The sequence below is a fragment of the Trifolium pratense genome, linkage group LG1 (assembly GCF_020283565.1).
Source record: "Trifolium pratense cultivar HEN17-A07 linkage group LG1, ARS_RC_1.1, whole genome shotgun sequence".
NCBI classification, from domain to species: Eukaryota; Viridiplantae; Streptophyta; class Magnoliopsida; order Fabales; family Fabaceae; genus Trifolium; species Trifolium pratense.
In genome coordinates, this window is record NC_060059.1 from 2,310,782 (window position 1) to 2,333,309 (window position 22,528).

Consider the following 22,528-nt stretch of genomic DNA (forward strand, 5'->3'; position numbering starts at 1 on the left):
GGTATAATAACACGACAAATAAGTTGTTTAAAAATCGCACAAGTTGAAACAATGACAATTCAAGCCACTAGATTTAGTTTAGTTATAAGAAATTTAAATAGTATTGTATGATGACATGTTCAATCATAATTGACTCTATTGTTAAAAAAAAAAACAATGACAATGCCATAAACTCAATGAGAGCCTGTTTCCTTAATTAAAATAAAATCAAATGGAAAAGAGGGTTGTACGCTTAAAATGTGCTTGAATGAAATAAAATGTTGATAAATTTAATTTAAAACTATTTTATTTATGAATTTTAGTTAAAGACAAACTTAAAAAGTTCAAATGAATTCATTATTTCATTTATGCTTTATCCTCAATTCTTTTAGCTGAAATAATCAAAATATTGAAGCTAAACGCCAAAACAAACCATGAGATGCTTCTATTACATTGGGTTTCTGAAACCTAAATAGATACTTTAAACAGCTAAATAATATTTGAAATAAGCAAATGCAGTGCATTCCTAGAAGGAGAAACAAATAAAATAAACCAGAGAAAATGGTAAAAATGGTACATAACCAGAACTAAATCACATCAATCGTCATTCATGACTAGTTACTCGCAAAAAACCATTTAGCTACAACATGACAGCATTAAACATAACTAAGTAGTGTTGTTTAGAATAGTTGAAAAATTAGCATGTTTACCGAGGTCATCAATCTAATGTACATACTATGGTCTAGCTAGACATCATGACATTATCAATTGCCTGCAAAGCTTGGCTGGAAAAATATCGCACATCAACATCAGGATCCTCACTGAGCTCAACCAGACATGGTCGAATTGTCTTTTCTACCACCTGAATGGCAATGGTGTCCATTGGATAAGAGTGGTGACAGAGAAAAAAGGATATATGGATGGAAAACATGTGAAAGCATGATACTTACAGACTGATCCACAATGGGGAAGATGGACTGTAATACCTTTGCCACATTGAACTTAATGTTGGGCACTCTACACGGGATCAAACAGCTACGAGTTAGAAGCTTGATCAATTATATTGATCCTTACCCTATGGAGTTATGGCATAGGGTAGATCTTCAAAAATTAAAATAAAATACCTGTCTTTCGATGCTGCAACAACAGCAGGCAACAAGTTAGAACAAGTGACTTCAGGGCCCACTACAGGGGCTAGCAGGGAGATAGCACGAAGAATTGTCATTCGATACAAATAGTGTGGATTGTTAATCATCTCCAAAACCTGTTCCATCCGATCCGTAATAATGATACATGTTAAGATGCATTTAGGACAACAGAAAAAGTATTAGCAGATAGAAAGCAGATATTTCAACGGTTATAATACAGTGAACTCCCTAAAGAGCCAAACAGAGGCCGAGTCAAGCGAAGGGAGACATGCTTGAATAGAAAAACACAAACGAACCGTGCTTCACTATATATGAATTAAATATCAAACTCAAGGTCAGTATTTCCTAATTTTAGCTGCGGTCCAAAATTCTGTTTGTTATATTCCTGACTGATGAACTTTTCGTACGTCACTTCAACTTTAATCTAGTAGTACCAGGAAAGCATATTTTATCTCAATCAGTCAATACAGCAGAAAAAAGTAGAAGTTTTATCTCAATCAGTCAATACAGCAGAAAAAAGTAGAAGTTTTTTAGTCGGTCCCTACTCTAACTCCACTTCCCATGATTGCTCATGAGCAACAACTTTCTTCCACCATCCAATTGAAAACTAGCAGGTTCGCTAATTTATTTATTTAAAATATGGTTTATTACTTATTAAAATTATATCATGCAATGCAAGCAAAGAAATGTATCCAAATCAAACAATGAGGATACAAAAATACAAATTAGAAGTGCCCTTCCCCTTCCAGTGGAAGATAAAAGCATACACACACAGACACAATAATATTGAGATACTTGGTGTAGTGTCCCATGTGTAAATAATAAATTATGAAAATAGACGAACCTTCTGAATTATGTGCTGCATAGCCCAATCAGGACCAAACTCTTCAGCTAGACGTTTCAAGTTGTTAGCAGCTGCTTCACGAATTGCATGAACCTACACAAACAAAAATAGTAATGTGAAATATGCAGTCACCAAAATGCTACCATACTAGCAAGGAAGTGAAGATCACAAACCTTATCCTGTAACCACTGCATGCAAAGAGCACCCAATTTGTCATCAAAAAATGTAACCCCCAATTGACTTGCCAATAAGGGTATATACTCTATAATTGCAAGCCGTACCCTCCAATGCCTATCCTCTGCAAGCTCAACAATGGCTGGTAATAAAGATTGAGATAATAGATCGATTCCAATAACCTGTAAGATTAACTTGATCAATAAGACTTTGAAATGTTTGCTTCTGTGAGAATATATGTGTGGCGTGCAGATGTGACCGTGTGAGGACATACATTAACAGGTTAGGTGGCATAAATTAATATCAGAGGAAAGGAGAAGGTTTTCAAGAGTTTAAAAGCATTCTGAAAATTTAAACAACTCTGGAAACTACAACAACCTGATTCACTTGATCAAGTTTGCTGATGATGTTTAGGCGCACATCAGGAAATTCATCCTTCAGAAGGGACAGGAAAATAGGAAGAAGATGCTCAATTGTTGTTTCCTGCATTGAAGATAAGGTAGAACTAAGAATCACATTTGCATTAAACGCTTTACTAAATAGGAAGAAGATGCTCAATTGTTGTTTCCTGCATTGAAGATAAGGTAGAACTAAGAATCACATTTGCATTAAACGCTTTACTACCATGATCAGGAAAAAATGCTTGTAAGGACAATCCTTTATTGCACAAAAGAGGAAAGACAATAATTTGTTGAAAATAGAAAATCGGCGGAAAACTAGTGCCACAAGATTAGGTACAGAATTGAATTGTCAAAATCCAATGAATTCAACATAAGTTTTCATACCAGCAAAAGCGAAAAGCAAGACACCATAAAGTGACTGCACTAAGCAGTCAAACATAAAATATACAGATTGCTAAGAAACAAAAGAACCTTTAGAAATGACACACACGATATGTGAGTGAAAAGAACAATAAAGATGGACACACACAATAGTGGAAGGTGAGGACTTTAAAGGAGTATCTGGTTAAATACTGTACACGTCAATCAAGACCAAAGCATGACATATGCTCTTGTGCCTTGCAAAGGACATATTTCAGCATCTAGTTAGCTGTTTAGAGTTTCAATGGTCTACACACCGGCATCAAAATCAGGTGGCATTTATGGAAGCTGTGAAATATACAACCAAAACACCAAATAATGTTCAAAACTCAGCTCAGTTTATGAATTACATACTTAAAGACAAAATAGAGTTTTTTGAAGAAACTCCAACAACAAATTTCACCTTCCTGATACGGATACTGCACATACTGTCTAGAGCAAAATTAATGCAGAAACTGTTATCTGACATTTATACCTTTCCTAACACTGGGGCCATTCCCATTATTACAGAAGCCAAAGTAGAGCGGACATGCTGCGAAGAGTCTGATGACAATTCCTGCAAAAGTTGTTCAATTTAGAATATGCTAAATCACACAACCAAAACAAAAGATAGCCTTCTTATATATGGTAATATGAAACATGCATCAGAATTTCTTTCAAAAAGATGCACACCTTTACACAAGGAAGAATATTCTGAATCGCATGCTCTGAACTTAAAATCCGACAAAACTTGGTGACTTTCCCCGCAGCTGCTATGCGTACCTCAGCCTCATTATCTCGAAGCAATCGAACATAGGCAGGGACCAATTCCGCTCTTCACAAAACAAAAAAGTTTCCACACGTTAAAATCTTAAGAGAAAATCAATGCAGGTAGCAAGCTTTTTTTTTTTTGAACGGCGCAAGCATGTGTTTTGGCATTAAAACATTATCACGAAAATCAGGATCTCAACTAGTGAACTCCACTCATAAGTCATAACAAAATATATTTACATCATACACAATGACCGAAAGATATACAGTACATGTAATGTTTGAGCACAAAATAGTACCTGGTAGGTTCAGGGCCTACAGCTTCACAGAGCTCATACAATTGATTTGCAACCATATAACGCACACGCCAAGACTTATCCTGCCACGATAGAATGAATCACATCAAACAAATAATTAGCAAAAAAAAAACATTTGGTAAGGTGCATATAACATTGTACAGATATGTAAATGCAAGGAGACCAAAGAACTACATGTGCATTTGGGAGTTGGGAACTGAAACTATGGAAAGAAATGGGATATTTTTTCTGTGAGGGGACTGTTTAATGAGTTCACTTTTCATCATTTGGATGTTTAAAATACACATTAAACACTGGCTGTTTATTTATTAAAAAAAAAATCATCAAACATATATCCAAATTTATTGTCACCTCTAGAGGTTAACAATATGTAGTTTTAGAAAATGAACTTGTGTCAACATACATCTCGCTTTAATGAACCAAGAGTCTACGTGGGTATTATTTTTTTCCCTTATGATTATCATCATTGCCACGTATAGTCTCTATTAAATACATATATTAAATTGATTTCTTTATCCCAAAGTATCTCAACTAATAGAATTCTATCCATCTTTAAATTAACTTATTTATTTTCCTTAAGGTTAGAGTTGCAATATCACTACTCCAAACATACCAAGATTGAAAAAAACAACTGCATTTTCTAACCTTTAGTAAAATACTGCATTTTCTAACCTATGCTTTGTTGTACAATATCACAATTGATTGGCGTGGATATTTTTTTCTCTCTTCTGTTGCAACTCATTATGTACAGCATTAAAATTCATTCATTTGCTTTTTTATGCTATATACCAAACTAAGAGGTTGAATAATTGAAGTGTAATAAACCCAAGTAGTCTTTCCTTCCCCCACCCCACTAAATCTATTGATGACAACGACACTTCACATATCCATTATAAACTTGGTTTTAACCAGTAAATTTTTCATATCTACAAGGAAAAATGAAAAAGTTGAAAATTCAATGGATCTAGATAGTAGATAATGAATCTTTATGAGTGTACAATGAAGCATGATAAGATGACTAGTCAAGTGATTGTTTTCTCCATAACAAACCTTGTCTTTTATATAATAGCTTTTGGAGGGAAGACAAAAAATAATGACACGAGAAGCATTTCAATTCGATGAACAGTAAAAATAGTTGCATAATTAAACAGTTCAAGTTTGATACAAAAACAAAACCCTTGACTAAATTTCAAGTTTCCCAATCCATATTTTTTTCAATGTTTTTGTAATTTATCCTCTTTATTTTTCGTAAGAATACTCCTCTAGGGTTCATATCCTCCTTCCTTGTTTGATGCAATACCAACCTCTATTTTGACACTAAGATGGGGCATACTTTGGGCCCACATCTGATATGCTGTCCAAGTGTCCAACATCATAATTGCATTATCCCGACAATGATGATTAGAAAAGCTGGACTGTGCTTTGAGTTGGCTTTCCAATGAGAAAGCGTTCATATTAACTTAAACATACTAGTACTAGTAATTAACACTTCTAATTCACAGGGATTCATATTTTTAAGCAATAGCACAGTGCAATTTTCTCCTAGTTGATTGATAGACAAAAAATCACCCAATAGCCCAACATCTTCCTGCTACTTCTTTCAGGTAAGAGATATATGAAACTCAGTCATTTTAGGAGATAATAGTAATAGATATATAGCATTCCGGGGAGTTCTTGCAAAGATAAAATAACAAGCTAAATAAATTGATGATTTGGGATAAAATTAAGTTTAAGGGGATGGCTTAAAAGTCACAAGTAACATAACATTAAGTAATTAGAATGGATAGATCTCTAGTCTAGATTAATCACATAGTTCGGCGACTGAATCATGAATCATCTATATAGTATACATTATATGAACAAATGAAGAAAATATATTAATTATGAATGACCAATAGTTTAATCCAGTCCTATATACCTGGGAGAAATTTTTGAAAGAATATACCTGGGAGAAATTAACAATAACTGGGAGTATATGTGCAACACAATCTTGTGGCTCCAACAGTTTTCCGAGGGCAGCACATCCCTCCACAGCCAACAATCTGACAGAATCTTGATCTGACCCAAGTAAAAAAAAACACAATAACATGTTAAAAAGCAAACACATTCGGAAATATAGATAATAGACTTTGCAACACAATCAAACAGCCTAGTACACTAGACAATGGACAGACACTTTCCATCTAAAAAGAACATAAAATGTTTATTTAAGTACCATCCTGAGTAAGATCGTCAAAAATAGACATGATGTCAGCCTTCAAGTGAGTATACTCAACAGTTGCAGCGAATTTCCCAAGATTTGTTGCAGCAGATCTTCTAACCATAGGCATGTCATCCTGACATAACTGACTGTATATTGATCTCAACTCTGTCTTTGATGCTTCTGGTGCACTAGGGTAAGCAATATGGAATAGACCACATGCAGAGACTCGTGCAGTAAACCATTCACCTGCTGCCAATCTCTGAAAACAGAAATTATAGCATGAATTGGATAGACTGTTGTACTAATATAACAAACGGGAATTAGCAGGATAATACAGCAAATCTTATACGATAAACAAGCAGTTAAGCACTAAGAAGCATGTGAACACTTAGCAACAAAACATTACTAGACACTGTAGCTAAATTGTAAAGTCAAATAAGGTACTTATGAAACATCATTAAAATTCTCCCAGATCCATTGTAATCTTGGTCACTCAATATTTATCTTATCCTACAATTAATTAATTGAGAGTATACACTTTCTTAGGCTGATCTCTCTAGGCAACAAACACTGCAACAGTTGAAAATGAATTTTGACCGCGTGCCAAACTGCTCGTGCTCTCCTTGTCACAAATGGTTTCATTTTGCGAATTTGAGCACTCAATTCATTATGGTTAGCATGTCCTAAAGAATACTAGGGAATTGACACATAATAGAAACTTGTCAAATTCCAGCAAAAGTAAATCAATGTGATAATCAAAACTACACTTAGGTAGCATTCATGATGATTACCGTGTAAAGTACTCCCTCTATTCCCGTATATAAGAAAACTTTTGTTTTCTAGATGCATGGAATGATTGATGTATCTAGTCCATTTTTTAGACCAAATACATCAATGATTCTATGAACCTAAAAAGTGAAAAATTTCTTATATTAAGGACTGGAGGGAGTAATAATAAAAGCATTTATTTATATTAATGAAAAATAATGTTAACTGACCTTGACCAATGGGATAAAATATTCAACGAGATCAGTGTCCCTCATATGAGATCCAATTCGACAAAGTGACTCAACAGCTTTATCCCTCACACAAGTTTCCTCAACACTGCAAAACGCCTCGAGAGGTGGGAGTAATGCACTAGCATGTTCCACTCCACCAACATAAGGAATGAAACCTCCCAACTCTGCCGCCATTGCAAGAAGCACCTCATCATCATCGTCATTATTTTCAGTCAAAAATGGAATTAATTCTTTACGTGTTCTCTCCTCCCCAAGAGCACGGGCAATTGTGGATAGCTTGCGAATTGAGTTCAACCGCAGTTGGATATCATCGTTTTTGAGCTCGTCTATAAGCACAGCTATTGGATACAGTGGTTCATCAGCCATAGACATTTTGTTTTGTTCTCCCAATAGTTCTGAAAGAATCAATAAATCAATCAATCATAGCCATAAGTTCCAAAAGTAAACTGAAAACGTATCTTTACTAAATCGGCACATTAACATAAGATTGATGTATAATTCATGAACTTATAATTTCTTCATTTCAATTGATTATTAATTTGATTCGCATTATTAGGCATTTCTTAACTCAAGTTCTTCAATTAATTAATCAAGTTAGTAAGTAAGCAAGAAAGAATTAGAAGATTATGAAGAAATTAGAAGTTCTAAGCTAAAATCCGCAATGAAAATGTTGGAAATAATTGAAAAGCTAGTAAGAAATTAAAGAATTGAAAATTATGAAGAAAAGGTAGTGTGTGCAATCAAGAAAGAAAGAAAGAAAGAGGAAGAAGAAGAAAGTACCTAATAGCGGGAGCGAAAGTGTTGATTAGTTGCGATTGAGGAGTTGAGATGTTTGTTAAGAAGGTGAATGAATGAGTTGAATTTACTGAAAACCCTAACTGAAGAGAAGAAGAAGAAAGAAAGAAGAGAGAAAGAAGAAGAAGAAGACAAATATTAGAAAGAAAGAAAATAAAAGAAAATGGTACTGTTGGCCTCGCACTCGTCTCGTTTCCTTTTTCTTCATTTTTTGTTCAAATACTACCCGTGGACTAAATATCGAGAATTAAAAAAAAGTCTGATTTTAATAAATTTATTCTTTTAAAAAATAATTTATTCATATTTTATCATAGTAATTATAAATAATGTTTAAAAAAATTATCATGTTAACATGTGTCTCGTCGGGACACATGTTAACATTCTCCTATAAATAATTAATTAGAAGAGATATTTATTAAAAGAGGTGTTTACAAATAATGACAGTGGATGTAATAATTAATTTATTACTACAAATAAATCTTTTATAAATAAATAAATGAATAAATGAACCAGACTTGCATCAAAATATTTATTCACTTCTCAAAATAAATTGAGTATTCTATTTATGATCTAGATTCTTTCTATTTTATTTTCCAAAAAAAATAATAATTCTACCCAATTTATTAATCTCTCTCTGGAAAAAAAAATGAGAGATAATAGAATGAAAATTGAATGAGATAATTCATTTTTGTTCTATTTAAGAGTATCATTGACTTAAAATGAAATTGACGCACTCATTCATATTTAGCTAGAATAGTATTTTTTTTTCTATATAACTACACGAAATGACAAGCTATTAGAAACTCACAAATAAAGAATGAATGACCAGAATTCAACACCAATCATGACATCTGACAAAATTGAAATCCCCAATTCTTATAAACGCTAAAATTTTAGAGTTCGGAAGAAGAAGATTGAGGTAAACAAAACACATAAGCTTATGAAATTTTGAGGTGTATTTGAATGTATTTTGTTATTGGGTAATGAAGAAGATTTGTTCAAAAAAAAATGAAAAAGATGATGAAGGAGATGATGAACATGATGAATGTTCATATGATTTTTTGGTTTTTAAAATTTTCAATAAAAAATTATAAAAAAAAAATCAGATTATCCGATATGGTTTGCCACTTCATCATATTTTCAATAAAAAATGTAAAAAATGACCAATTCGTGACCATTTATAAAGATAATTGACTTGTATGTGACAAAAAAAAGATAAATGACCAATCTGTTACAAATAAATAAGGAATAATGCTAGCAACACACTCTTTAATAAACACACTCGAACACACTCTCTTTTATTGGTTGAAATTCACATGGGTCCCATAAAAAAATGTGGACCCATATAACTTTTATGGGACCCATATAAAAAATTAACCAATAAAAGAAAGTGTGTTAGAGTGTGTTTGTTAAAGAGTGTGTTGCTAGCACTCCTCAATAAATAAGATAAAAGATTTCAGGTGTAATTTTGCCTAAATTGTAATAAATAAGATAAAAGATTTAATAGTAATATACTAATATCAATTGTACTAAAAAAATGTAAACTCGAGTCTAGAATTATTTGTACTCAATGCGGGCTTTTTGACCCAAATGTCACATTTTGAAACTAATATTCTCAACCTGCGATTTTTTGAAAATTATTTCCTCAAATGCCAACCATATGGCGGAATTGTGAAGCCACACAGTGTGGCGGCAATATATAAGGAAAAATCAATGTGTGGCATTTAGGGAAATAATTTTCAAAATGTGGCAGGTTGGGAATATTGATTTCAAAAGTGGCACTGTGTCAAAAAACCACACTCAATGTGTATATAAAGAAGTGTAGAAAGCAATAAAGTGCATAGTTAGTTTATAATTCTGGTGTCTATCCATTTTATTCTCACTACATACATAGCTTTCCTTAACAATTGGCATGAGCCTGGTTTCGATCAAGAATTGTGAGTGTGAGGGAAACACGAGTGAGTGAAATTGCATGGCATTGCATGCATCAATGAAAGGATCATATGGTAATGGAGTGTTTGGAGCGAATCTACCGATATTAGACGGTGAGAACGGGAGGGTTTCAAGAAGTGACAGAGATAGTGAAGAATCAATTTGATGAAATTGGAGCAAACCTCACTAAAGCACAAAACTCAACATATGATGATACAGAACTTTAGCAGGTTGAAGAGAGACAGTGTAAACTAAATTAAGGGGAAATAATGCATTTTCTATTTCAAATTTGTATTGTTTTTTAACAAATGAAACAAATATCCATGACATATTCAATGCCAAAGTGTGACTAACCCCTACAACTTCACTTTAATTTACTATAGGTTGATCAAATGGATCTTTAAATTTAGCCTTCTCACTAAGATCTTGGAATTCATCCACAAGATTTTGAAGTCTTGCAACAAACTCGATTAAAAGCGAAGCAAATGTAGCCAAAGACAATGAGCTAGCACTTTCATAAACTTTAGATTCTGCCTCATTTAGTATAACATCAGTGCAAAAAGAGAGGTGAGGCCATGATACTAAGCTCTTGTTCATGGTTTGCGCGAAGCTCGACTCAGCCACTGAATGTTGTATGCTTATACTAAGTTTTGAATCGTCTCCCAATTCATTGGTCGCCAACTGCTTATTATTTTCATCGATCAAATTTTGAGATTTTTCATTTTGTCTAGACTGGTGTTGTCTTACAGCTTCCCAGTTCTCTGAATTGACTAGAAGGTATGAATGGCTATCAATCTTCATCTGTAATAGTTCAGCTGCCTCATGAATTTCTAACAGAATGTCACTTCTGCTTAGCTTCTCCATCTTTTCGACTTTGCTTCCTAGTTGACGTAATACTTTAGCTCCTTCGGCACCAACCTTCTGAAGTTCTTGATAGAATACCAACCTCTTTTCCGGGGGTGACTGTGATAAATAACAGTATATTAAGCATCTTATAAATTAAACATTATTTAAATATAGAAAGTTTTCACAATTATTGGTATTTATTATTCTCAATTTTCATAACTACTGGCTCTGCTGCAGCAAGGCCATTATGTAATTCTATACTAAAAAAGAAGTTTAGCAACGCCAAATAAAACTGTGATTGAAGTTTTTCGCGCTCATCATAGTTAATGCCAAACAACTATCAAAATGAACAAACAATGATTTCATTTCATGGAATGTTTTGTGATAATTGGTTATGTTGCTAAGTGTTTTGGGAGCTACAAAGGAATGTAATAGGTTTACGATCAAGTATCAATAGCATCCAATAAATCACATAAGAGAAGTTGTTCATACCTGTATTTCTGAAAGTATGCATCCATGCATTGCCATGACCATGAAAGCACAATGCCTCAATGCTCCACTAAGTTTCACATAGCTTTTCCAAGGATAATTGAACATCTTGTATGGACCATGAGGTGGTTCCCATAATGCAAAATCTACCTGCAACAAAGGTCAAATTAAGTAAAGAGAGTAAATATGAGTTATCGAAAAAAGGGAAAACGAAACTCGAATGAGAATACCAAAGTCTCCTCTTGGCTTGAAGATTGCACTGCTGTTCTATAACCACGGTAAAGAGGGTCATCAGAGGCTTGATATACAAGTATTTTAGATGGGATCCTCTCGTATTCAACACATTGTAGATATCCATTTACACAACCTAAGAAAAGTGCCGGAAGAATCAACCTAGCAAGTCAGCATCTATTGAACAAAATAAAGAAAAGTAGTACAAATTAAACAATCTATAAAAATGAACCAAAACTAACACTTAAAACTTGAGTCTGGTTTAATTCAATTATACAAAACTGGCTTATAAGGTGAGAGATAGTTCCTACTTATAAACGCGTTTTCAGGCTATATCTCATCCAGTATAGGAATCTCAACACTAACCTTCTAAAGATCCAGCAACTCCATGGAAATTTTTTACGACCAATTTGTGGAGATCCTCGCCAGACCAAATAGGGTAAATGCAAATATTGACAGACAAACTCACACCAGCACCAACACCAATAAGAACCAATCTATAAAAAGCAGTGGTTATAAACTTCATTCCGTGTCTCCCGGATATCAACACAATGCAAAATGTTAACAAGAATACGCGAAATCCATATTCATAAGGCTTCATTGCAGGATACAGCTTCACATAATTTGCACAAAACCCTGCAAATCCCCACAACAATACAATTATATACTATTTAGCATCAACACTTCAAATTGAAGACGTATCTGGTGTCTGACGCGTGTCACCGTCAGACACCAACACATGTGATTACTTCAATAATTTAATTTTCCAAATTATTACTACAAGTGTTAATGTGTCAGTGTCGTGTGTATGCGTTTCTCACACTTCAATATTCTTCAATTTAGAAAGAATAAATATCGAACCTGCAAAAAAAATAGCAATGACAATAATAAGTTCCTCAAAAGCTCCACCAACAGAAACAGATAATCTTGCAATGACCAAAGCAATAAGTCCAGCTGAAACTGTTCCCAAAGCACGATTGAACCCTTTGTTAAGGGTAGCACCTACTCTCTCAAATAAAATAAAAAATTAAACTTTTTCATCAAACAAGAACATATTTCAAACAAAACAAAAAACCCACATAAAATTTCAACATACCTATGCTGAATTCAAAAACAACGACAACAGTGAGAATAGCCCAAATAGAGTATTTATTAAATTCTTCTTCTTTAATGTAAACGAAAAGAGAAACAAGAGCCAAAGATAAACCAGCTTTCATGGCGAAAACAACTTTGCGTTGATCATTGCGACCCATCTCGTATAGTTTAATGATGAAATTAGTGGAGGCATTGCGAATGTTGGTGACACGTTCAGAAATTGCGTCGAGATTGAAACCACGTTTAGGTGGTTGTTGTTGGTTGGGATCGAAATCGTAAGGGTGGTATTGAGGATCCTTTTTAGCAATGAGTCTCTCTTTGCTCTTTTCTAAGAAACTGTGTCGGAATGAACCGATTCTTGCCATTTTCTTATCTGATTGCTGCATTTTGTTAGGATGAAAAGAAACAGAGACAGAGACAGAGACAAAGTTGTTGTTGTTGTTGTTGAAGGAAAGAGAGGATCGTGATCCAATGAAGAGAGTGTTCTGTTACTGTTTGGGTGATCAAAGCGTAGGAAGAGCATAAGACCCGCCATTGTTTCGCTATTGTCTTTTGAACCTTTCTTCGTACCATTTAATGTATTTCTAACATTATTGTAAAGTATATATATTTTTTTCAAATAGTTTAGTTGGTACAATTTTTTTAAAGCATAAACTATGTATTATTTACGTACATAGACTAATCGCTTGAGTTTTGTGAAACTTAAATGGGATGCAAACTCTTTTTAAGAGTTTTAACGTTGCAAGTCAAGAGTCGAATATGTAACATTGGTTAAGCCAAAAGATAATCGCTTCATCTCATTTAAGCGTTTTTGGATAGTAAATAAATTAAATGTGGATGGTGCTAGCCGGAGAGGGCTTCTTAGAAACTCCAATGATCACTGGAGGGGTGGTTTCTCGCGAAACATGAGACGGTGCAATGCTTATCTCGCAGAGCTATGAGGAGTCTTTGCATTTTGTGTGTGAAAGATGTGTTACTAAGATGAAGGTTCACGTAGACTCTATTATTGTTGTTCGGACACTTAATAGCTCTAATGATAGCAGTGTTCTTGGGTGGAGGTTTATTCAAGAAATTCGTAGGTTTTTTATCTTTAAATTGAGATATCATAGTGTGTCACTCATACCGTAAGGTGAACTCTCGTGTGGATGCTCTTATCAACACGAGATGCGATCGCGGTCTTGAACTTCGTGTGTCCGAGCAATTCTAGATTGAGTAACTTGTCCCCATCAACTTTTTTGTGTCAAACGCTATCAACTTTTTTATTATGTAAAAAGTGTTGAGTCTTATAAATTTGAGTGAATGTAGTCTTTTTACATCTAATTTTTATTTAATTTTCATTTTTAAAATTCACTGTAGTATTAATTTTTATGGTTCAGGGGTCAAGAGAGAATTCACTCTTAATCTTTATCATTTTATTTCGTCAATAATACTATTAAAAATTTGTTGCAAAGAGTAAAATAAATCGAATGAAATAATAAATAGTTAAGCGTATTATAAGACGGAGATAAACATAATGTATTCATTTTATTCATATGTGTAAATAACTTAAATTAAATTAAATTGAAAAAAAAAAAAGAAAAAAAAAGAAGAGAGTAACTACAAAAGTAGTAGTAATAACACCTGAATTGAAAGTGGCTTTATAATGAAACATTACATGCAAAAATCAAAATAGAAAAAAAAGAAACAAATCCTTGTAAGAAAACATTGGTAGGTTAAGACATCTTGAAGCTTCTAATGAATTGGTTGGAACAAAACAGTGGAATGGTTAGCAATATGCAAACTAAATTGTCCACCTTTTTCACTAACATCAATCTTAGTCCCATTTGGACCATTCATCTCAAAATTTGACACCAACTTTGCAATAACCAATCCCAATATTGGCAATGCAAGTATAATTCCAGGACAACTTCTTCTTCCAACACCAAATGGCACAAATCTAAAATCAACTTTCCCTCCACCAGCAACAGCATCAATTCCATTTTCCTCTTCCAAAAATCTCTCTGGCCTAAACTCTTCTGGTATTTCCCACCATAATGGATTATTTGCAAGCCACCATGCATTAACAACTACCTTAGACTCTTTAGGAATAGTATACTCTCCTAACTTAGCTTCTTCAAGATTCATGTGAGGTACTAATAGTGGTATTGGTGTATGCAACCTTAATATTTCTTTCAATGTGGCTTGTAAATATGGTAATTGGTGTAGATTTGATTCTGTAACTTGTTCGCCTTTAAGCACTTCTGATATCTCGTCGCGTATTTTGGTTTGGACTTTTGGATGATTCACTAACTCAGCTATTGCCCATTCCATTGACCATAGTGTTGTCTCTATTGCAGCAACGTTTATGTTTTCTACTATGTAAGTCACATTCTCTTCACTTATTTCTCCTTTCATCTCAGCATCTATTATGTGATCAATTGCACATATTATCTCATGCTTCTCCCCATTGGCTGCCATTGTTTTTCTGTACAAAATCAAATAAACTTAAACTATGTTAATATAAATTGAAATAAGTTGAAAGTAAATAAATAAGATTTCTGTGGATATATTTTAGGAAGTACTTATATGAAAATCATTTTATTTTATATATTTTATCTTTTATTATAAAAATAATTTATACATAAGCATCGACGCGTACCCCGGGGCACTTGTACGCACCAGGTACATATACTTCATCATTTTAGGAGTACTCATACTTCACACCGATAAGATAATCGAATATACTATAAGTACTTCATAAAATTGTTTATCCAAAAAGGAACTAAACTAATGTTAATGGATTAATAACTTACCTCCTCTTCTCAATAAAGTAGTTGTTGAAAAATGCAAGCCTCCTAGTTTGCAAGTCTTTGCACTTGTTAAGGTACCCTCTCAAAAATGGCCTAAGCAAAGGTATAAAATCACCATAATTGTACTCAAAACTCTGTGCCAAACGGCTTCTCTCAGAGTTAAACCTTGTAGCTTGAATGAATAAAGGATCTTCTTGAGACTCAAATTTGGAATCAAACATCATTCTATACATGATATTATACAACATCAATTGAAGACGTTTTCTTATAACAATCCCTTCACTTCTAACAATCTCATTAGCCTTAAGATCTTTCACAACTAAATCCATCTCTTGTTCCCACATGTTACTATAATTATTCACAACTTTGTTAGTGAAAAATGGCAATGTCATGATTCTTCGCATTTTACGCCAATGATCACCATAGACAGTGAAAACCATGTCTTGTCCATTACCAGTGAAGATATCAAAGACAACATTACGAGGACGAGAACCGAATTCGACACCTTGTGAATGAAGTACTTGTGTTGCAAGGTTTGGATCAGAGACAACAACCAAGTTTTTGGAACCAAGTTTGAGTAGGAAAAGTGATCCATAAGTTTGTGACATGGATGCAAGAATACGATGATTAAGATCATTGCCAACTTGAAGCCAATTTCCAAATATAGGAACAGAAAAAGGGCTTGGAGGTGAAGAATTTTGCTTGGAATGAGTTAAGTATATGTATGACAATAAGATTATGAGAGAGACACTAGCAATTGAAGTTGATAGAGATGAATATGAAGAAAAGAGTTTTGTAGTAATTATTGGAATGAGTATAGCAAAAAGAGTGAAAAAGATTGATTTTTTTGTGATTTGAAGGAGACCCATGTTTTGATTTGTGATGAAATAATATTTTTTGAATGGATGGAGAATTGTGTTGGGTTTGATTTGATTAAGGAAATGAGTTTGTTTATATATATGTTGGGGGTGACTAGGGTCTAGGTAGGTGTTATTGTCCCATGGTTTGTGATGAATCCATGGGCTGTATTAATATTTCAAATTTTCAACCAAGGTAGGAAGGATTAAAATGTGAATATGATATATACTAGTAGGTGAATAAAGTAACAAATTTTTTAAGTCAAGGCCAAGAGTTTGGTGAGAATATGAAATGAAATAAAATATTTTCTCCGGTCTTTAATACAATAAGAATTTCAATTTTTAGATATAATGAAATATAAATGTATTTAAACAATAATATAGTCTTGATACATTAATATTTTAATATATCTAAAAAGTGAATTTCTTATAATTAGAGAGAATAAGTTGCAGTCTTTGCAGACATGACCAAGTGGGTATATTCCAAATTTTCAATTATATTTGATTTAGTCAACTAAGCCAACCGTGGGTATGTACAATATAATGATTGATTATGTTATGCCCAATTTGTAGTCATTGAAAATCAACAAAGTAGTGTTGCATTGGGTTAAAAGTTAGCACAATTGTTCGTGGATGATAATGTATTTGTTAGGCATAATAATTTATTGAAATTTTGAAGTAATATTTTTAAAAGAATTAATTTTGCAATCTATAAAAGATTAACAACACTATTCGTTCCTACAAATAATGTGAGAAAAAAAATAAAATATCATTGCTCGATATTTGTATCATTTATGATCTAATCTTGTACTCCATAAACGATACAAATATCGAGCAATGATATTTTATTAATAGAATTGTATCGTTTATTGCTCGTTATTATTTTTAATTGCTCGATATATGTAGTTAAAGAAAAACCGCAATTAAAAAAAATCTAATTATTTAACATTATTTTAATAGAATTGTATTTTTTTCGTCAGACATGATTTAAAAAAATGTTACAATCTCGAGAGAAATTTGCTCTTTAGGCTCCCTAAAATGCTCTCAAGTCCCTAAAAATTCAAAAATACCCTCAATCTAGACCAAATTTTGTTTGAAACAATATAATCTGAAACAATCTTTAATTTTAGAACCTACGATATGAAAATAGACAATTTTGTAATCTACGTTCCGTAATGGTTTTATATGACGAAAAAGTAGGAACCTAGCATCGTTTATGTTTTATTCGGTTTGCTCATAATAAAATGATAAATTTCAAAATTATGCGTTTTTGGAACCTACGTTTTGAAATGACCTAAAGAATAATTTCGCAAGTTTGGATGTCTGAGATCAATATAGGATGTCAGAAGAATAATTTTCATCTAGAGAAGAATGTCTATGGCCCATGGGCCATTCGTTGTGTAGTTTCTTGACTTTTTCCTAACCAAATGATCCATAAGTAACTGAGTCATTCCTTCTTTAACAAAATTTATCTGAGATATCATTGCCAAAAATAAATAAATAAATAATTTTCGAGGTATTGTACTATTATTTAAGAATTGATAATTTTCTGTTGTTGATAATTTTAAAATAAAGGTACAATAGCTCAAATATTAATTAATTTATGGATCATGCTAACTAGTGCCTCTAGAGCACTAGTTAAGAAAAAAATATGAAAAATTGCATCGAAAAAAATAATTTTTTTAAATACATTACACAAATTCTAAAATTGTACTATTATCTTTAGTTTATTGACTAGTGCAACTAAGACACTATTTAGCATTTTCCTTAATTATTTCTCGATGTGGTTTTTTTATAATGCCTCATTTTTTTAAAGAATAATGCGTGACTTTTTTATCCTGTGCACCTGGTTAAAAATGAGGATATTTTTATTCTCTTATTACACCTGTAATATTCGTCGATCACAAAATAGATATTTTATGACTAACACTTCTTTTTACAGGAGAAGACTAACACTTGAAAGTAAATTTTTCATATTAACCCTTTGTAATCTCGTATTCAACCTAGTGGAAAAAATTGCTTGAATTTAGAAAGAAGAGATAGAAAACAATAATAAAGTTATGACCACATAGAGGATGTAGATCAAACAAAAATGAAAAACAAATTTATGAGCTTAAGCTTCTAATTTTATTGTGGCCTAGGTGACTTTGAGGGTGACATATTAAGTGTTGGTTTCAAGTAGTGATGCTTAAGGTATAATATATGTTTTTTGGCCACCAAATCCGACATTAGACACCATATGAAAATACAGTTTTGTGCGACATACATTATACGGTGTTTCATTTTATGTAAAAATAGTACAATGTAATGTGTTAAAAGCAAGCAAAATAGACCCCGAATTTTGTCCGACATATGTCATGTGGTGTCCCATTTATGTAAAAATAACAACTCTAAGAGACAAAATAAATATTACCATGCAATGTGTCAAAAGCCAGCAAAATAAATCCCAAAAAAATATATTTATGGATGGTAAAGGATAAAGTAAACATATGATATATGCAATAATAAAACCTTATGAAGCCAAAATTTAATTGTTGAGGCATTTACAAGCTTAGCCTTAGGTTGCAAGCAAAACAAAACTCAAGACATATGCTACAATACATACACACTCAAATCATACTTACTCAATAACCTTGTACCTTTCTAGTCCTCACTGACAATGGCCTCTTCTCCAAATCAATAAAAGGTTCACTCTGCATCTTGGATTCCAATACAACTCCAGAAACAACCTTAATTTCTGCATCCATTGAATCAACAATCTCATCAGCATCTGAATTTGAACCACTATTTGCCTTCTCTGACATAGCTTTAACAGAATCATGTCCATTCGACATTTTTCTTGGTTGAGGGCTTGAACTATTATGGCCATCATCATGATCATCATCATCATCATCATGTGATTGAAATCTTGAAAGTTCCACAGCTGCTCTTGCAGCAGCTGCGGCATATGCAGCTGACTCAAAAGCTGCTTGTGCTGCATCAGCTACATCCTTATATTTTTTCTTTCCCTTAAAGGAATCAGAAAACTCATCACCTTTTCCTTCGTTAACCGAAATTTGGACATTCCCTTCTTCCCTTATCTCAGGCTTGTGCTTGTTTTGTTTTTCCCCATTTGTTACCTGTTCCTGCTCATAACAAATTCGCAACATCACAACAACCTTCTTAAATACTTTTTGTTTAATGTTTCAAATTACAGTAAGTTTGATGAAATCGCGGTGACATTGTTATTTTGTCAAAACTACAAAGTTAGTATACTTTTGACAAAATCACGGTTAGGCACTATATTCTGTCAAACTTGCCGTCAATACAAAGATACATGTTACTGATGTAAGTATGATAGACAATGAGATTGCATTAATTTTGTACCTCGCCTATAGTTGAAGAAACTTGTTCAAGCTGTAGAGTAATATTGTTCTCAGAAGCAATTTCCTTGAGAACCTTCATTCTGTTTTCTAAGCTCGGCATCCTCGTTGAAAGCTTCGTAATTATCTATAAAATATTCAAAATACTATATAAGATTCCAGGTATATATACCCCAGGAAAACAAAATTCCTCAAAAAGGTTCTAATGATTTTACACAAATTCGATACTACTAACAAGTAATCATACAATTCGGATTAAACTAAATCATCATTTAGTCATTGAAATGGTGAGGATTAGTCAATTTGATTGAATTGAAATAATGATATGAAAAATATATATACCTTAGGCTGGACTTTACAGTTGTTCCTCAACTCGATAGCACGAGCAGCGAATTCTTTCCCAAATCTAGAAGTAAGAATTGTACGAATTTCTTGAATCTCTGGAAAATCTCCACACCTTGATGCCGCGTACAGTATTCCTGATGCTGCCTCCTCTAGTTCTTCAGGACATTCTCTATAAAAATAAGAAAATAATTTCAACAAAACACAAGCAATTGATGATGAACAAAATTAAAGTTGAATTGAACAATTACCTTTGTTGTGCAATGAGATGGATCCTTTCAATCAAGAGGTTGAAATATCCTTCAATTTCATCATACACATCCAATATATTCTGCTCCTTGATCACATGCTCAACCTATACAAATCAACGACGATGATGATTACGATTATAACTAACTAGTAACTACCTTAAACAATATCAAAACTATAATGATTGTAATTACTCGAAGGAGAGCGCGTTGATGGTGATCAGGAAGTTGGAGGAGTTGAAGAACATCAGAACGGGCTTGTCTTAGACGCACGTTACGCTGATTCTTTAGAACAGCGAGACGAGAGATGGCGAGATTAATTGTTGGTTTAAATTTATCAGTTTTGAAGTTTCTACCCAACAATGCATCAAGTTTCTTGCCCATATCAAAATTTGATTAATATGAACAAGAATGAAAAAACTGAAAAGAGAAGAGTAGAGGAATGAACACAGTCACGTCTACTAGCAGGTGTTATATATATAATAACAATTAATTAAAAAAAAATTGTAATATTAGTCGATCGAATGTATGTTTGCTTATGAGAGAAGGTTTAATGCAAATTAGGAAAAGTGTTGTTGTTAATTAACGCGGTTGGCGTGTGAACATTCATTTATTCCAAAGCTAATTTCCCCTCATTTGCCAGTTGCCACCTTCCTAGAAAAGACTCACAATTTAAGACAATACCAATACTGCTTTTCTTTCTAAAATCAAAACAAGAAATAAAGCAAATGGAGTCTACTATTTATGAAAAATATATTTGATTTTTTTTAAGAAGCTAAATTAATCCATCCAAATTGACTAGAGAAAATCGAACCTGATAACTTAAGAAGATATATCATCAGACCAACCCAAGTGGAAAGGCAATTCAATAAATTGAGAATTCATTCATAGAAAATCGCAATCCGACAATAATTTCTTTTCCTTTATTTTTTTTCTTTCGTGTTAAAGAATTTGGCCACACAACTCAACCATGTACTAAGAGAAAACGCAATGACTGAGTATTGTAGGTACAAACCATGCATTTGTCATGTGAGTTCGTCATTTAAAAATTATAGGTTGTAAATTTACTTATTTTCGTTGGTTCAATCGGTAGAAAAAATTAATATTAGAATAAAGTAAACTCTTGAAATAAGGAGGTTAACAAAAGAGATTAAATTTCACATCGCAACGAACTAATTCTTTTTTGACGAACTAATTCTTAAATTTCAATTAAAAGAGATATAATATGTACTTAATATTTGGATTACTTTCGATGAAACACAATGTATGAATTTTATTTTAGGGTTAAATTCATTCAACTCACTAGAACTTTTAGTGTAAATTTGCAATTAGTATAGTTGTGGCAAACGGAGATTAATTTGTAAAACAACCCATAATGTTTTTTTTTTCAGCATGGGACGTGGAAAACTTCACATTGAAGTTGTGCCTTAGAAAATCCCAAGACAATAAAGAATGTTTGATTTGATCAAGAAATGTTTAGCTTTTAAAACTTGAAAGCAGAAGTTGTATATAAGCTGACCCACCGATGGCACATTCGTCAATAGATCACCCCACACGCCTTAGACAATTCCAAGTTTCAGCACAAACTTCATAACTCATCCAGAAGATTAGTGAGTATCAAGTTTTAAAAAATAAACATACATCCATTTTTGTCCATAAATATGTGAGGCATTGTCACCATATTTATTAAATTAAATGTATCAAAATTACAAACATATCTTTAATATCTCTTTTGTTGGTAAATTATATGATCTAAATTGACAAATAAAGAATACGTTCAGAAATTAAATTAACTATCTAAAAATATATTTGAAGATCAAAATACATAAAATAGACACTTATAAATGTATTTGTAAGTTAGATACATTTTGAGATCATAGTAATAGCTTCCCTAACATTTAGAAACAAAAGTAGCTGTTTGCGCCAAAGAAAAAAATCAGCAAAAAAACAGTATTATCTTGTTGCATTAGTAGTCCATTATCCATATAACGGAGCAAGTAAAACTTGCTTTTTCTTTTTATATTTTTCGTCCAATGACTTGTTTATTTAATGTTAGTGTGTCGACCGGGGTGTATACTTCACATTTACAGTTTACACCTTATAGTAAGTTAATGATTCGGCTAAAATTTATATCCACTAGACTACTTAACCAAAAATGTATATTGAGACATAGTAATCATTTCTTTGACATTGAAAATGTATGTTGTACTTAATACTAATATATATATTAGTATTAGGTTACCTTTATCTTTTTTAACAATAAAACCATATTCGTTTTTCTAAACCC

At 32.7% G+C, this 22,528-nt stretch overlaps 4 protein-coding genes across 5 annotated transcripts; all 4 read right to left on the reverse strand.

Moving 5' to 3' along the window:
• Positions 1-541: 541 nt before the first annotated feature.
• On the reverse strand, positions 542-8,261 carry LOC123900142 (serine/threonine-protein phosphatase 2A 65 kDa regulatory subunit A beta isoform-like). Its single transcript, XM_045951474.1, has 13 exons — positions 8,036-8,261; positions 7,235-7,650; positions 6,249-6,495; positions 5,979-6,091; positions 4,016-4,095; positions 3,639-3,780; positions 3,442-3,522; positions 2,524-2,628; positions 2,145-2,327; positions 1,972-2,064; positions 1,104-1,243; positions 930-996; positions 542-841 (listed from the first exon to the last, which is right to left on the reverse strand). Exons 2-13 carry the CDS (start codon positions 7,625-7,627, stop codon positions 722-724), a joined length of 1,764 nt encoding a protein of 587 aa, XP_045807430.1. The 5' UTR covers positions 7,628-7,650; positions 8,036-8,261; the 3' UTR covers positions 542-721.
• A 2,090-nt stretch (positions 8,262-10,351) lies between these two features.
• Positions 10,352-13,044, reverse strand: LOC123911221 (aluminum-activated malate transporter 4-like). The gene is made up of 6 exons (XM_045962596.1): positions 12,645-13,044; positions 12,410-12,550; positions 11,915-12,184; positions 11,548-11,684; positions 11,321-11,467; positions 10,352-10,945 (listed from the first exon to the last, which is right to left on the reverse strand). The coding sequence occupies exons 1-6, from the start codon at positions 13,027-13,029 to the stop codon at positions 10,352-10,354; spliced, it is 1,674 nt and encodes a 557-aa protein (XP_045818552.1). The 5' UTR covers positions 13,030-13,044.
• A 1,204-nt stretch (positions 13,045-14,248) lies between these two features.
• LOC123900153 (cytochrome P450 CYP73A100-like) lies at positions 14,249-16,401 on the reverse strand. Its single transcript, XM_045951482.1, has 2 exons — positions 15,436-16,401; positions 14,249-15,107 (listed from the first exon to the last, which is right to left on the reverse strand). The coding sequence occupies exons 1-2, from the start codon at positions 16,299-16,301 to the stop codon at positions 14,375-14,377; spliced, it is 1,599 nt and encodes a 532-aa protein (XP_045807438.1). The 5' UTR covers positions 16,302-16,401; the 3' UTR covers positions 14,249-14,374.
• A 2,391-nt stretch (positions 16,402-18,792) lies between these two features.
• On the reverse strand, positions 18,793-20,974 carry LOC123900163. Of its 2 annotated transcripts, none has more exons than XM_045951493.1 (5): positions 20,437-20,974; positions 20,245-20,348; positions 19,994-20,165; positions 19,656-19,778; positions 18,793-19,408 (listed from the first exon to the last, which is right to left on the reverse strand). In XM_045951493.1, the coding sequence occupies exons 1-5, from the start codon at positions 20,623-20,625 to the stop codon at positions 18,914-18,916; spliced, it is 1,083 nt and encodes a 360-aa protein (XP_045807449.1). In that variant the 5' UTR covers positions 20,626-20,974; the 3' UTR covers positions 18,793-18,913. The 2 variants fall into 2 exon arrangements, with proteins under 2 accessions (XP_045807449.1, XP_045807443.1); XM_045951487.1 differs by having other exon boundaries at positions 18,793-19,414; positions 20,437-20,964.
• Positions 20,975-22,528: the final 1,554 nt, after the last annotated feature.

Bases quoted from the DNA above. Each gene is read 5' to 3' on its own strand.
- LOC123900153 (XM_045951482.1), bottom strand. From the start codon at position 16,301: ATGGGTCTCCTTCAAATCACAAAAAAATCAATCTTTTTCACTCTTTTT. The intron at 15,108-15,435 runs GTAAGTTATTAA...GATTTTGTACAG, and splicing joins TACTTTATTGAGAAGAGGAG to AAAAACAATGGCAGCCAATG.
- LOC123911221 (XM_045962596.1), bottom strand. From the start codon at position 13,029: ATGCAGCAATCAGATAAGAAAATGGCAAGAATCGGTTCATTCCGACAC. The intron at 12,551-12,644 runs GTATGTTGAAAT...TTGAGAGAGTAG, and splicing joins TGTTTTTGAATTCAGCATAG to GTGCTACCCTTAACAAAGGG. The intron at 10,946-11,320 runs GTATGAACAACT...TATTTATCACAG, and splicing joins GCATACTTTCAGAAATACAG to TCACCCCCGGAAAAGAGGTT.
- LOC123900142 (XM_045951474.1), bottom strand. From the start codon at position 7,627: ATGTCTATGGCTGATGAACCACTGTATCCAATAGCTGTGCTTATAGAC. The intron at 997-1,103 runs GTATTTTATTTT...GATCCCGTGTAG, and splicing joins GTTGCAGCATCGAAAGACAG to AGTGCCCAACATTAAGTTCA. The intron at 842-929 runs GTAAGTATCATG...ATTGCCATTCAG, and splicing joins TCCCCATTGTGGATCAGTCT to GTGGTAGAAAAGACAATTCG.
- LOC123900163 (XM_045951487.1), bottom strand. From the start codon at position 20,625: ATGGGCAAGAAACTTGATGCATTGTTGGGTAGAAACTTCAAAACTGAT. The intron at 20,349-20,436 runs GTAATTACAATC...TGATTTGTATAG, and splicing joins ATCAACGCGCTCTCCTTCGA to GTTGAGCATGTGATCAAGGA. The intron at 19,779-19,993 runs GTATATATATTT...AATATTTTATAG, and splicing joins ACTGTAAAGTCCAGCCTAAG to ATAATTACGAAGCTTTCAAC.